This window comes from Oncorhynchus keta, chromosome 30 (assembly GCF_023373465.1).
Source record: "Oncorhynchus keta strain PuntledgeMale-10-30-2019 chromosome 30, Oket_V2, whole genome shotgun sequence".
Classification (NCBI taxonomy): domain Eukaryota; kingdom Metazoa; phylum Chordata; class Actinopteri; order Salmoniformes; family Salmonidae; genus Oncorhynchus; species Oncorhynchus keta.
In genome coordinates this window covers 57,493,776-57,510,031 of record NC_068450.1, presented here as the reverse complement: position 1 = coordinate 57,510,031, position 16,256 = coordinate 57,493,776, and the positions used below count along the sequence as shown (strand labels likewise).

At 44.3% G+C, this 16,256-nt stretch overlaps 1 protein-coding gene across 1 annotated transcript in view; it reads left to right on the top strand.

Moving 5' to 3' along the window:
- The first annotated feature begins 328 nt into the window (after positions 1 to 328).
- Positions 329 to 16,256, top strand: part of LOC118363800 (E3 ubiquitin-protein ligase Midline-1-like) — a 37,612-nt gene continuing 21,684 nt past the window's right edge. Inside the window, exons 1-2 of the mRNA XM_035745029.1 lie at positions 329 to 613; positions 10,699 to 11,470. Coding sequence (XP_035600922.1) covers positions 10,757 to 11,470 — 714 coding nt within the window. The 5' untranslated portion in view covers positions 329 to 613; positions 10,699 to 10,756. The remainder of the gene's footprint in view (positions 614 to 10,698; positions 11,471 to 16,256) is intronic.

Here is a 16,256-nt window from a genome sequence, read left to right as displayed (position 1 = left end):
AAGAGACATACCAAGAGAGAGACGAAGCGAGACAGAGAGCTTTGACAAGATTGCAATGAGCGTAAATTATAAATGGGACAATACTAGGAGGGAGAGAAGATTATAAACCAGGATTGGTGATTGACACATTTCAATTTCAGCTGCCATAATCCCACAACAGGCATACTGTACTGTACCAACTGACTGCACAGCGTGGGCTGTCCCTGCTCTAGCTACAGTACCTCCCGATTGGCTCATCTAAAGCAGAGCCGCCCACTAAGCTATTTGAATACAGAGTAGAGGGGAGGGGGAAGGGGAGGTGGAGCGGTGAGCTAGATTCCCTCCTCCTGCCTGCGTGCTCTCACTGGGCTGGGGAGAGGAGCGGCTTTAGGGTGCGAGGAAATATGCCACGAGAGGCGATGTGACAGCCAGAGACAGACGCACACTGACACAAAGTTCCCCCAGTCGGACTGGAGTATTGCTGGGCTACTACTGCTGCAGCTGATCTGTTGTAACGGAGAATGAAGGGCCTCTACTGACCTGACGGTTCAGCAGCTCAGTTCAGCGCTCTCATTTCTTCTTCCTCTCTTATTTCACTCTGCTTATGGACAATGGGATTTTAACCATGTGGCAGGTAAGGAGGACTGTGATTGATTGTGTGGAAATGTTGTTGTGTGTGTGGTCCCTGAGGCTGTGGGGTCTCTGGTTACTTAAAGCAGGGCTCATCAGGAGTCCTCTCCAAAGCTCGTTACATCTAGTGATGATGGTATCACAGAGAGAGACGAGTTCTTATCATCAATAACTGGGATTACAGTTACAGACCTAATGATCGTATGACCATGAGGTTAAGTAGGCAACATTTCCAGATGGGACTACCACCATATACTTACTTGTGAGAGGTAGTTCATTTAGTGAATATTCTACTGTATCAATATAACCTATCGATCATTTGTAGAATTGTAGAGTGTGATACACTTTACTTCAGAAACAGTGTTGTTGTGTTTATGAGACTAGAGCAGGTTTTCTGTCAGGGGTTATAACATAAGTAGTTGTCATAGCGCCTTGCATATTCAGATGAAGGGGACTGTGATATGTTAAATCTTTTTGAAAGCTGGAATACAGTGGGACTCCTAAGGGTGCTTGACGTGATTGTATCAGCGCAGGGAGTGATGCCTCTGTTCGCTTCCACAATCGTGTCCAATGCGACCTAATTGTGGGACGCAGACAAGCTTTTGTCCTCTTGGCAGACTTTACACGAGTGGGTGAGAGATATCGATGGGGTGTTCACAAAGTTAGTGTGGTGTGAGAAACCTGAACTGTTAGGCTTTTTATTGAAGAGAATTTGACACACTGACTATGGGGGGAAGGGGGGCATGGGTGGGGTGGCAATTGGAATGTGTGTGTGTGTGTGTGTGTGTGTGTGTGTGTGTGTGTGTGTGTGTGTGTGTGTGTGTGTGTGTGTACCTGCATGTGTGTGTACACACATGTGCACTTGTGTTTGTTTATGCTATGTTATTTCTGAGTTCCTCCAAATCCACTCAGCATACTGCCGTCAACATGGTGTGATACTAATCACACAGAGTAGGAGGGAAGCAGAGGTCACATCTGCCCATTCAGCGACATATTGTGGTCCTTCTGTAGCTCAGTTGGTAGAGCATGGCGCTTGTAACGCCAGGGTATTGGGTTCAATCCCCGGGACCACCCATACGAAGAAATGTGTGCACACATGACTGTAAGTCGCTTTGGATAAAAGCGTCTGCTAAATGGCATATATTATTATTATTATATTATTATTATTATATCCTCTCCAGCCAGTCCCTCGTTTGACAACGCTATGCTGAGGACTCCTGTCCCTAAGCACAGTACTGTGGGTCAAAGGCACAGAGATGCCCCTCTAACCTTCTCTGCCCTGGTTCCAGATCTATTTGTTCATGTTTGACATGACAATGACCATATGGGGTGAACAGACAGCACAAACATATCTTGGATCAGGCTTTGCATGTATTCTCTTTGATAATGAAGGGAGAGCTGTGATTTCAGGATATGGTTGATGCTTTGTTAACCTGTTATAAAGCGGTCCACAGTCGACTTGGTCAGGGGAGACGACTGCTTGAGGACCATAGTCTGATAAGCTCTCGTGGGGCCACTTTGACCTGCCACAGGACATGACAGACTGTGGGAATGAGTCACTGTGACTTGCTCTGTGTTTGTCACTGGGCATAAATATAGCAACAACAGCATTGTCTGTTTGTCTCTGCTTTCCTTTTGTCTTTGATGTACTTCTGGTCATGTTGTGTGTCTTGTTGATATAAGGTAATTAGATGGGTGGTGACTTAGCTGTTATCTTTGCGTTTGTAGTGGCAGAGGCGTTTGTAGTTTTCAGTTTAGTACAGTTGTGCTGTTTGCTAATTGCAATCTGGGTATCTACCGGCAGGAAATGAGCCACACACAGTTTTTTTTTCTCTTCTGCACCAATGCTTATGCGTTCTTTGATTATTTGGTCCAATAGATGCATGAACAATATTTCCATGGTAACTTCTGCACTGAGCCTTTGACAATGAGAGACTTGTTTGGGATGTTGGCTCTGCCTCTTCGATCAAGGAAGTCGTGTGGACCGGAATGCAGTTTTTCAGTTTCCAGCGATCAGCCATAGTCGTTCGGCAAAGTAGAGCGAGAACAATTGAAATAGGAAAAGTTTGACGGTTTCCATTTTGGGGGAAATGATGGAATGTGGGATGATGAGAGCCGTCTCTCTCAAGATCCAGCAAAGCAGATTCTCAAATGTATAACGATGTGTCTTTCTGCACGTCTGCATTGTTGCCACCAGAGAGCGTTCTTTTTTGAAACGTCTTACAAAGTCACTTTGATGGTCATTTTCGTGTGTAAATTGAAGATTTAAACGGAGTTCTCACATTCATATCACAAGAATGGACAAACAACAGTATTAAAACAGGCAAGATAATAGACAGGCTTGTGTATGGTACATTGCACAGAAAACCCCGAAGAAGAAGGCACTGCGTGCTAAAACGTTGGTTGCTACACCCATCACATATTTGGGAGCATAATTAGTGTGCAACTTTCTTTCTTTTTATAGTTTACTCTCCGTTAGTCAGCACTTCTACAAAACATTTTCGGGGTGTGTGTCAGCTTACGTCTTTTACTACAGAAAAGGTGTAGTATTTGAAGTGTGAAACATAAACAGAAATCACTGCACATAGGCTGCTTAAACACCTCCCACAGTGGGTTCATAGAGTTTCTAAGTTGATCCATGTGTAAGGTGTTATGTATGCTGTTATGACCTTATATGACTGTTTACCAGGTCAGTTCAAGCATGCCAAGGGTAACCTGGGGTCAGCCTCTTGGAGTGTGACTGATGGAGCGACCAATGACCCGTGGTCTTACTGACATGTCAGGACGAGGGCTGCCCAATCCCACGTGTCTGCAGTCTATAGCGACACCTTCTGCTGGTAGAAATGGGTATCAGTATGACTTGACGATGTGTGTCAGAGATAAGACCACCACACACACACACACACACACACACACACACACACACACACACACACACACACACACACACACACACACACACACACACACACACACACACAGGTGCACACACACAGGTGCACACACACAGGTGCACACACACAGGTGCACACACACACACACACACACACACACACACACACACACACACACACACACACACACACACACACACACACACACACACACACACACACACACACACACACACACACACACACACACACACACACACACACACACACACACACACACACACACACACACACACACACACACACACACACACACACACACACACACACACACACACACACACACACACACACACACACACACACACACACAGGTGCACACACAAATAGGCGCACAACCACACAAACACACGGAAGGACACATGCACACACAAACACGCACATGAACACACACACAGGCGCGGCCGCACACACTCACAAAAAAGAGTGCACCCACACACACATACACACCTTTATTACATTCCCACCTCTGACCTCTAAGACTGTTAAACTCAGTACTGTAAGCTTCCTAGCTCCATATAACATTCCACAGACGCCAGGTAAAGTTTTCCCCCTCTCTCCACTCCGGCAGTGGGCCTTTGACTCTGCCAGAACTGGCTGATGAGTGGAGAGGCATATGTCACCCCTGACCCCTCTCTCCTCCCCTGTCACGGACTGACACTTAGCCATGTCTGTGGAAACAAAAACTGGGCCTTGAAGAGTATCACAAAATCACATCAACAGTCTCAGCTGTTCTGAAAGGCAGACACTGAAAACATGAAAACATGCACACACACTTGCATTGTTGCTTGCATAGATCTCTCTCTCGTTATCTGTCTTGTAAGGGAGTGGAGCGAGGTTGAGGGGAACGACCCTATACAGTATGGTGCATTATAGATGAAGGAGTTATGTAATGTTCACATCGCACAGGTCATATAAGATGCCTCCACCGTAAACTGGACAGACTCCCACTTTCTACACAAACTCATAACCTCACATATGGGACTCAATTCAGGAAATTAGGCGTATGTCGCGGGTCACTACTTCACAGGGTCACTACTTCACTTGCCATTATTTTATGCTGACTTGCTGTGCAAGCATGCACTCACACGTAAGCATGCAGGCAACGCACACACCCATATGCCTGCTTGCACGCACACACACACACACACACACATATGCCTGCTTGCACACACACACACACACACACACACACACACACACACACACACACACACACACACACACACACACACACACACACACACACACACACACACACACACACACACACACACACACACACACACACATATGCCTGCTTGCACACACACACACACACATGTGCCTGCTTGCACACACACACACACACATATGCCTGCTTGCACACACACACACACACACACACACACACACACACACACACACACACACACACGCGCGTCATGGAAACTTTTCCATCTGGGCCTGTCAGCTTTATAAACACTATTATATGAACACATTCTTTCCCAATCTGTCCCCAACACAAATGTAGTTTTTAATAAATGTTTTTATTATTATTCCATGTCTGGGTCAGTCAGGAGGGGGGAGTGAGATGAGGATCATAGACAGAGAGACCCCCCTGAGTCAGATGTGCCAGTTCAAGGTTCCGGGTCCCCCTCTAATCGCCTGGCTCACACCCTAGCCTCAAATACAGCGTCCAATCCCATTAGTCGTGACTGACCCAATCCTCAACATGAAAGTCTCTGATTGGTCACAGACACAGTGTGGCAGGAGCGGATTATGGATAAACAGGCAGGATGTCTAGGGCCGAAACAAAGACAGGCAGGCCAAAGTGAGGGAGGGAGGGAGGGGGGCGAAAAGGCTAAATGCTAACACTAATGAGTCTGACGTACGGTCTGGGGCGGTCATTAGAGGTGATTAGGGGGGCACTGCATGCAACGGTCACGGGGAGAAGGGGAGAGAGACACTGGATAACAATACACTCTATATTAGAACTAGTGTCATAACAGTGGAGGGGCTATGGAACTGTAGCTGTGACAAATCTGTTTTTATGCCAAAACCAGGGGGTCCAATAGCCATTTAGTAGTGGATATTTTCACACTCTCAACAATGACATTGGAAATATGCCTACAGTACACATTGACAATAAAAGCTGACATCAAGGGCATGGAGACCATGCAAAAAATGTTATTCTATGGTTCAAAGGGTGGTGTCAATTTCATACACAGAAGAACATCTATAACTTCAGGTACATTGTAAAGGGGGGTCAGCTCCTGGGAGAAACTTTAGGGTCAGAAGTTAAAAGTTTAAAAAACACTTTTTTTTCAAAAGTCCTAGGAAGCTAGAACAATGTTTTTCCATTTTTGTCCCTGGTTTGGAAACTATAGATTATGTCCTGATATATGAACTATGGACATGTGAGCTTTGATTCTTATTATATACCGTATAAGGATTATAAAACTCTAGTTATTAATTTGTATTTTTTTGGTCCCTTTTTTTCAACCCCAAAATAATGCAACATTTTTTTCCCTCATTAACAATTGCAAAAGAAACCCTGCTATTTGAAGTGTGTATCTCACATCTAATCCCCAAAAGTTGGGCGAGATGGGGACAAGACATGTTTGTATTTACACTACCTACAAATGGTTCATTCTCTTGCCCCAAAACACATTGTGCATCTCCTCTTGTTTTTCACCCATCTCGGTTCATTTGGAAATGAAAGTGCACACGCATCCACACACTGATTACATTAGCTAGGTCAATGCCTTTGACCTACTTTGAGCATTGCAGTTCCGTGGGATGCCACAGTCGCTCACGTCAAGCCACCGGATGGACAATATTCCCCTCCATTTTGTTACAGCAGCTTTCTGCTGGTTCATTCATTTATTTGTTTATTCTATTTTAAGTTTCAGCTGTTCTGGGACAACAAGCGTGGGATTATAAAATGGCATCCATTGTATGGGATCTCCCTTTTTCGATCGTCCCATTGTACCGAACTGAAAGGGAATCTCTCTCCACATATTATTGAATAAGGGGTGTTTTGTTTGGCTACCCCAGCTACACACATTCAGTAGGAGACACAAGCTTATTATGAGAGCATAAGGGCTATTTTTACACCCAATTTCAATATACTGTAGCTTGAAGGCGTTAACCAATCTTCAATCAAATACTTTCCCTTTTTTTTTGTCTCAGAGCATCTGCTCTTTGCACCCTTATACTGCGTATTGTTTCGCTCTTTCATCTCTCATCCACTCTTCATGAAGTGACTGTTTTTAGAAACCGGAGAGAAAAATGATCTGTTTCAATTGTTACAGATCAAAGATAGCGAAAAAGCCACAACCTCTAGTAACCGAGTTGAATTAAAGATACAACCAGTACCTCCACACACAGACAAGATATCCAGAGAGACCGTATGGGATATGCACAGTGCTCTAAATCAGGGGTTGTTCAACTCTTTCAGCCTGGGACCCAAATAAGAAATTCAATGTTATCCTGGGACCCAAGCTCATAAAAACATGTCACCTTTTGAGGGCCTTCACTGAGCAAAATATTTCAGTGCCCCCCCCTCTTGAAAGAAGAGATATTTTGGGGGGTTTTAAAGGTAATTTCCTGCAATATTACACGTTTTGCCATGGGCATAGAGAAAATGTTTTTTTTTAAAGCAATTTTTCTGCAATTTGACACATTATGCCATGGGGGCAGAAAGAATATGTTGCCATTTCATAACAAATTGCATGCAATTCTACAAATTTCGCCATGGGGAAGAGATTTATATTTTTTGCAGTGTTGCAGCTAATTTCATGCAACTATACACATTACGCCATGGGGCAGAAAGAATATGTTGCAATTCCATAACACATTTCAAGCAATTCTACACATTATGCCATGTTAATATGATATTAGAGTGAGAGTGCAAAACAAAATCAAAGGGGCACGTGCCCTGCGTCAGTATTCGGCCACGATAACTACACGTTCAGCAAAACTGCTGATGCACAACAACATTTCAAAAGTGCACCATGTGTTCTACTATTGTAGCTCTCAACAGTAAGTTGAACCCCCATACATTAAAAAAGGTTGCTCTACATGTTACTTAGGACCATATAACTCACTCACAGTTAAGGCACATTTAGCTGAAAGTGATAAAGTTGCCTTAATGGTAAATCAAACGGTTAGGTTTCAACTCGGTATGAAGATAGTGTAGCCTCTTCTTCATTGGTTGTACCTGTCCCAACCTGGCTGCAATTGCCAAACCAGCAACATTTAACTTTCTCAACCCAAACCTGCCTGAGGCACCATTTTAGTTACAACAGAAAGTGTTAATGCCTTGAACGTTACTAAATGGAGAGTATTGTAATTCTACTTGTGACTCTATCAGGCATATCAGCACACTAACATAACTCCACACAGTATTTTATTGATCTTAAAGGTTCAGACTCAGTTCAACTACTAACCCTTGTTAGGCCCTTTGGGAAGGTCATCACAGTCTATTTTGCACAGAGGTCAATTGGAAGAAGAGTCCAAGACTAGTGTCTAAACCCATTACATTTCATAGAACCTTACGCAAATATTGTTTTACATATCTGTACGTGTACCCCTCAGTGTACACAATGTGCTTTCCTCAGATCTGAAATTCACACCGTATTTTAACGACACGCGTGTAACATTGGTTATTCTTCTGACACCTATCCCTGAAGGGATAGAGAAGACAATACCCTCTCCCTCACCCCCTCTCTGCCCCTCTCTTCTCTTCTCTCCCTCCATCCCTCCCGCACCTCCACTGTGAGGTCCGACAGATTGCAGTGTCACTTTTTGTTTGTGTGAAGTGGGATCTGTCCACAGAGCTAACCGCTCTAGTGAACCGCTCTCTCTCGCTAACTATCCTGGAATTACCCAGACAACTCTGTCTGGGTAATTTGTGCCTCTGTTGTGCCTCTGTGGCTCCTGTGAAACACTGGTCGGCAGCTACACTAGACGACTCCGTGTATTCAGTGTGTGCACGAGGAGGATAAGGGATAAGCAGACAGCAGAGCGATGCCTGCTGTGGACCGGTGTTCCACCCCACTGTGTCTTCATGCTCAGGGCTCTGTCCTCTGAGCTCCCTGCTGCCTGTGTTTCTGATTCGGGCTCTTCAGCTTCTGTGGCTCGTCCTCCTCCTCAGCAGAGATGTCTGCGATGCTGAGTGCACGGGAGCGAGAGCCATCAGTGGTTACTGAGTGGGTAGGCTAAGAGGGGATCAGTGTGCTAAGGAAGGGAAAAGACCATGGTAAAGACTGACGGGGGCTCCACTTCATATCAAATCTAATTGTATTGGTCACATACACGTGTTCAACAGATGTTATTGCGGGTGTAGAGAAGTGCTTGTGTTTCTAGTGCAGTAATATCTAACAAGTAATTCTTAACAGTTTCACAACATATACACACAAATCGAACTAAAGGAATGGAATTAAGAATATATGAATATATAGACAAGCAATGTCAGAGTGGCATAGACTAAGATACAGTAGAGTAGAATAGAATACATATGAGATGAGTAACGTAAAATATGTAATCATTAGTAAAGTGACTAGTATTGCATTTGTCAAAGTTCTTACTTGCTTTGGGACTTTTACCAGGGGAATATATTCAGCGGTTTCGCGGTTTATCTGGTGTTAGTAGGTTGAGGGCAGACACTTTGACATGCAGTCGCATACTTCAATACCGTACACCGAAGTTAAGGGACCGATCTCGTCGCTGAGTTCAGGGAAACGATTGGGTCACTGCAGTTGTCTCTGCAATAGCCAAGTCATTGTTATTACGGCGCGTGCTACCCTTGATTTATTCAGTTCTGTATCAGCTCAATCATTCTAGGCAAGTTTGGTGTACGTGTTTAAAACATACGACTTATTACACATTGTATGATCCTTAACAATGAATGTGTTTGGTCACCACAGCTTCTGTCCGATGCCCGGAGGTTGACGCATTCTGCAGTTGACATTCAGAGAACTCACTGTCCTCCATCAAAGGAATTCAGCAATGATTCCATACTAAATAAGAAGACTTGTGTCTGTCACAGTTCCAGAGGGGTCGGGGAGTGGCGTTTGCTTAGCAGTCTAGTCCCACTTGGAACTAGGTCAGAGAGATGTAGAGTACCGTATTCGCTGGACACACAAGTACAGGAAACAGTGACATCTGTTGAAAATGCTGCACTCGGGGACATCCCTGGAAAAACGGCTTTATTAGAGGAAGGATTATTCTCTAGCGTTGAAGGGTTATTGACGTTAGACTTTGAAGAAGGGTTCAAATTGAACCGTTCAATTAAATCAGGTCAGTATTTCCATGGTCAAGTAAAATCACATAATGGTTTTTGGTAGCTGTAAAATCATTACATTTCCTGGTAGACAGGTCCCGTTTCCTGTGCTCTGCTCAGCATCAGTTTATTGAAAATCATTTGCCCCTTGCTGTACTCGGCCAACCTGAAGTCTGAGGGTACATTCTCACTGCCGCAGGACTGAGAGAAGGGCATGGCGTCGGGAGAGTATTGGCACCCGCCACCTCAGACAATGGCATGATGGCATGAGTGTTTAGTTGACCTGTCTCAACGGCGTTGTGGGGGAGCACATTTCAGTTCTCTGTTCTGATGAGTGATTATCTGCATTCAGCATCAAATGGGGATTAGATAACCCACCTGGAGGCCTACAAAAAAGGATATACAAATGTATATTGCCAAATGTATTGAGTTGTGTAACCAGGTTTTCAGGTAGAAGTAAAAAAACATCCCTCCTTAATTGGTTTTGACAAGGGCTCTGAATCACCGTCAGTCAGTGTGTTACAGCTTGCCGTTACCGAGACAGACGTTTAACATAAATTGTACTCCTGTCCTCTGTTTATTAATGTTAGACAATTAAGACACGTAAATAAAGGAAACATAAAATAACAGAAGAGACTATTGCTTTGTTATTTCTATGACCTCAACTTTTTTAGCATCACCCATATGCTGTGGATATTGTAAACACTACAAGCTCTGACAGGTCAATACTTTTTTTGTGGAATTCATTTTCATTGAAGTACGGAATCGGATGACAACGGAAATGATCAGTCAACATCAGATAATCATTCACGTGTATTTATGTGAACGGTTCATTTCACCCCAAACTCTTTCTGTCCACCTCTCCAGATAGCTGAGCAGTTACCCTGGATTTCGCTGACACCGCGCCTGAGTTCCGCTTGAGAGGATGGAAGCGCTGGAGTCAGAGCTGACTTGCCCAATCTGCCTCGAGCTCTTTGAGGACCCACTGCTCCTGCCCTGTGCCCACAGCCTGTGCTTTGGCTGCGCCCATCGCATCCTGGTATCCCACTGTGCCTCCAACGAGCCCGTCCAGTCCATCGGAGCCTTCCAGTGCCCCACCTGCCGCTATGTCATCTCTCTCAGTCCGCAGCGTGGCCTAGAAGGACTGAAACGCAACGTCACCCTCCAGAACATCATCGACCGCGTCCAGAGGGCCGCCTCCTCCGGCCCCCTGGCCCTGCTGCCCCACAGCGGGCCCAACTCCCCAAGCGAGGACGCCGGGCGATTCGCCCTGGCCCTGGTCCCCGCCTCCACCGCCATGACCAGCCCCGGGACGCCGCCCAGCCACGTGCAGTGCCAGTTCTGCGAGCAGGACCCGCCGCAGGATGCCGTCAAGACGTGTGTGACGTGCGAGGTGTCATACTGTGACGAGTGCCTGCGCGCCACGCACCCCAACAAGAAGCCCTTCACGGGCCACCGTCTGATCGAGCCCATGTCGGACTGCCACCTGCGGGGGCTGCAGTGCCTGGAGCACGAGGAGGAGAAAGTGAACATGTATTGCGTCACCGACGAACAGCTCATCTGCTCTCTGTGCAAACTGGTAGGAAGACACCGAGACCACCAGGTGGCGGCCTTGAGCGACCGCTACGAGAAACTCAAGGTAAGGGATGACTTTTTGATTGTATGCATGAACCTGGTCGCTATTCTTTGCTGGTGGACATGGTTGTTTTGAGGAGGACAGGAATCAGAACTGCTGTGGCTAATCTGTGTGATCGGGTAATGAATTAAAAGCGAGAGGTGAGGAGCTGCGGAAAGATATGTGTGATGTGAAAAGAGAGAGAAAGTGAGATGCCTTATTGTGCACTCGTAATCATAGGTATGACTTTGTAAGTGCGATGTTGTGGTGAAGAAATACAGCTACTATATTTTGCTTTGAGTGCACTATAATGCTCACTAACTACGTAGCCTAGATTTCCAACAAAAATGATGTTATCATCTTTTTGTTTCATCATTAGCGGAGCGTCCTAATCATACAATTAGTACAAGTACCCCCAAAATGCCAGGAGGGTTTCTCTGCATCTCTCCTGTGCAGGCAGTGTGAAAATAGGGGCTCATTAATGATGGGGAAGATGGCTGCCTACAGAAGGTTGAGGTTAAACAGTGGTAATCGCTCCGTTTGGTGGGGGTTGGTTTAATTGAGTGTGACTGGTAGGTCGTGTTAGAGGCTGTTAGGAAGGGCCCACTGGGAGATGGCAGGGTATTACCCCATCTCTGCAGGACAAATTAAGACCGGAGTTTGATTTGTGAGAAGGCCATGTGTGATCACTGATTTTCAGTTTGGCATCTTTTGCAATCAGGTCCATCTCTCGTGTGTATGTTAATTAAGGGGTCTAGAAAAGTGTTCTGATTACAGAAGTAACACATGAAGTCCAAATTGTAACTATTATCAGTGCTTAATTTGTAAATCGGGAGGTTCTGAAACAAAAAGTGAGCACGAGAGGGGGGTGACCTGGGGGGCTCTGAGGTTATAAAACATTCTAAAAAAAAGTTTTATAATAAAGCATTGCATGCAGATCATCGTATTTGCCTAGTAGAGCAGTAGAGTAGAGGCACTTGCAGAAGTTGCACAAATGGGGACATTTTTTGTCGCCCCTGGTCCGGGAAGAATGTGTGCTTTTATAAAAGCATTTCATGCAATTCTACGTCATTTGAAGTGACTGGTGACTTTAGCAGAATATTTTTTAATACCGCACAAGTTATAGACATTACAGACTACTTTGACACGGACAAACTGATGATCTGAGATGAATAAAAAACGTCTTTGTCTTGAATCCATCCAAAACCTAGGCAGTAGGTGTGTGGACACACACAAAGGCTGCGTTTATACAGGCAGCCCAAATCTGATCTTTTTTTTTGTTCACTAATTGGTCTTTGACCAATCAGATCAGCTCTCAAAAAGATCTGATGACCAATTAGTGGGAATAATATCACAGCCTTATTGTACAATATGAGGACGAAATTATAATCCTAAAAAAGCTTTCCAGTTTCACTGACTCACCCAATGAGCCACAGCTCACTCACCGGTCATGGACAATGATCTGGTGTCAACAGCCTATCTCTCTATTGTTTTACTTTGTAAACAATGCTGTTTACTCAACAGGCCCATTTGGAAGTTGACAAAATATGTTGCTATCCTACCGACAGATTCTCTTTTCAGCAGGAACCATTTGCTTTACAAAACATATGCTCTCCTGCGATTGTATTTGAAATATTGCGAAAGGTCTGTTTTGGCTGCATGCTATTCGCTGACAGATTTGCAGAGCTTTCCTGAGGCCAATCCACTCATATGCTATTTATTTTAAATAAGCTATTGATCTTCTGTGGCTAAATAATAGACGTATTCCTAGTGTAGTATTCTGAATGATTTCATTTATTTTTGAACAGACAGACAGACAGACAGCAGTAATTCTATTCGTTGGCAAATGTATTAATTACAATTTCTCAGGGGTGCTGCAGCACCTCCAGCACCCGTCCCGTGGCTTCTAAAAGGAAGTAAATGACGAAGTGCAACGCTGGGGAGGCGATAGTTTCTCTCTCTCTTCACAGCAACGTTTACAATTACCAGGCTACAATTATCTGCCCCCTAAAAAAATGTCTCTTTTATTTGAATTTTTATATTGCGAACGGTGTAAATAATGTTTCATACCAGAATCGGTAGGATACCGCATACTGGCAAAACTGAAAGGTGCCGGATCCTATTCCGGCAGGATCTGGGCCAAATTAAGCACGGACTATTATGTTCAGTGTGTATTGCAAAGAAATGGTCGTGCCACGAGAGGTAGGCTACCGGATCCTTGCAAAACTGAGAGGTGCTGGATCCTATTCCGGCAAGATCCAGCTTAACTGAAGCACTGGCTTTTTGTTTTTCAGAGATATGAACCATTGACAGAGTTTTTAAATTATTCTACACTACAGTGTCTTTCTGCCTCACTTCTATATTATGTGTGCATTACGACAGACAGATGAATTCATATTAAGGTCAGTACACTGAATACTGTCATGGTGGTATACATGCATTTCTCACGGATCTTCTGCGCTTAAAGGGCATTGCACATTGCGCACATGAGCAAACCAGAGGACTCACAATCATGTAAGAATGCAAGGACCGGTTACCGTTCTGCCTCCCAAGGTGAGTCCAAAAAAATGCCGCCCCCCCCGCAAAACTAGAATGGGTACCTGGGTGCATGATTATAGACTTGCTCTGAGGCTTTGGGGTTCTTGGTTATAACACGGAGATAATTCATGATGCAGTGACAACGCAATACCACATGTAGGCACTGCAATTGTAAAATAAACACATTTCGACCTACTGTAGAGGAAGAACCTGCTGATGCATGTCCAGTGAAGTAAAATTGGTTTTCGGAAAATATTCTCAGTGTTGAGAATCCTTTATAGTTTCCCAATTTGACTCCAGTAACAATTAAGCAACGGAATGTAAACATGAGCTTTTCTTAAGTCCAGGTAGCCCCTCCTTGTAAGGGTAGACGAAGCTCGGATGTAGGTCACTACTACCGGAGTCCTTTGCACCACACCATAAAAAAATTCATACAGTATTGATTAGATTTTTAAGCTTTGCTCATGAAAGAAAACATTAAGGATCATTAAAGGTGTACTAATATTAGGCGGAGCTGCCTAACGATTGACGGGAAATTACTGTCCTTTGATTGCCATATTTTCAGTGGTGGCAGTGGGCCTCTGTGAAAGGGCTAGGTCATTGTGGCTACACCCTTTCCGTCTGGGAGATAAAATGACAATTTCACGGAAACGTACAGAGAGAGGAAATGGTTCAAAATATCATCAGAGATCCATGGATCTGGGTCATAGAGGAAGCTCTGATCTAACAATGCAGAATGATGATAAACTTGTAGTAGCTAAGCAAAGACCTTTGACTGTCGTCTGTCTTCCTCCCCTCCCCAATGGCACAGCTCCTGGCTTGGCCACAACTCATCACTTTTACTCAGCCCCAGTACAACTTGTTCCTCCACGCCCTGGAGTAATCGAGTCCTACTGTTACACTGTCATGACCCTTTGCCTACAGCCTTGCTTCCATCTACGACTGGCCATGCAGAAGACTTTGTGTCTCAAGGGTCTAGGCCAAGGGACTGACCACAGACAACACAAGCATTGACAAGTGTTATCATGTACAGTGTGTTATGCAGCATTATGGGTTGCATTTGGCACAACTGGCAGAGTAGTGTCAGGAGAAACGTTACGTTTATCATGAACATATAGTCATATAAATGATTTTGTATACATTTGATGTCAACAAAACTAATGGCACAAACTCACATGGATCCTGCAACTTTCCCATATGGTGTACACATGAAGGCCTGGAGTCCATTAAGTGACACTAAATAGCTCAAAATTGCTTGCCTTTCTCCGTAAACAAAATCACTGAGTTTATATCAGACAGAAACAGCTTGGGAAAATGAAACGGGAGAAACGGAGAACTGAGGGAGGCGACGAGAAGGTTGACACACGTAAAGATGCGGAGAACGAGATGGCACACAAACTAATACTGAGACAAGCTACACAAGCAAGACAGACACATTAATAATAAAGCAGAATGTGAATTGGCAATATCGGAGAAGTTGATATACAGTCTAGGGCTGTTACAACATTCTGTATCCTCTGCTCAACAACCAACAATATCTTACAGTCTCACTTCAGTATTCAACTTTTGCACAGGGGGGACAAACGTCAAAACTCGACAGCTGTGTTTAGATATTAATTCCGACTGGTTAAGGTAAGGGTTAAGGCTTGGGATAGGGTTAACCCTGTGAGACCCAAGCATAAGCCTCTAATTATGGGTTAGGGTTATTTTTTAAATTTTTTTACTTCAAGTTTGTAGAACAATTTTGATGAAAAGTTGCAAAAATGTACCACTGTGATAGGTAGGAAGAATTTGTGTTCACGAAGAAAACTGTAAAATTCTAGAAAAAAAACTAAAAAATGTACCAAAAGCATTGACGCGCTGGTGCATGTCCCGTGGGTCCTGGTGGTATGATCTTTGACCCTCTGTAACTTTCTCACTCATCATTATTGATGATTCTATTACAAGTTCTAACGATGGTGAGTGGAGGAGTCAAGCGCAGAGAGCAGGTAATTCAGTACGTGGATATTTTATTCCAGAGACTGTGGAACCACGACATGCAAAACACCAGGGCGCATGAAACAACCCGTCCCAAAATACAACGGACTAAAAACTGTCCAGAAAAATACTGATAACACTCATACATAGATAACAGGAAACAAGCCCGCACAAATACCCAGCGGACCTAGTGCCCTTAAATAGCCTACAAACAAACACTAACTCAAAACAGGTGTCCCCAATTAAACCCAATAAACAGAAACAAACTGAAAGGGAATCGATGGCAGCTAATAGG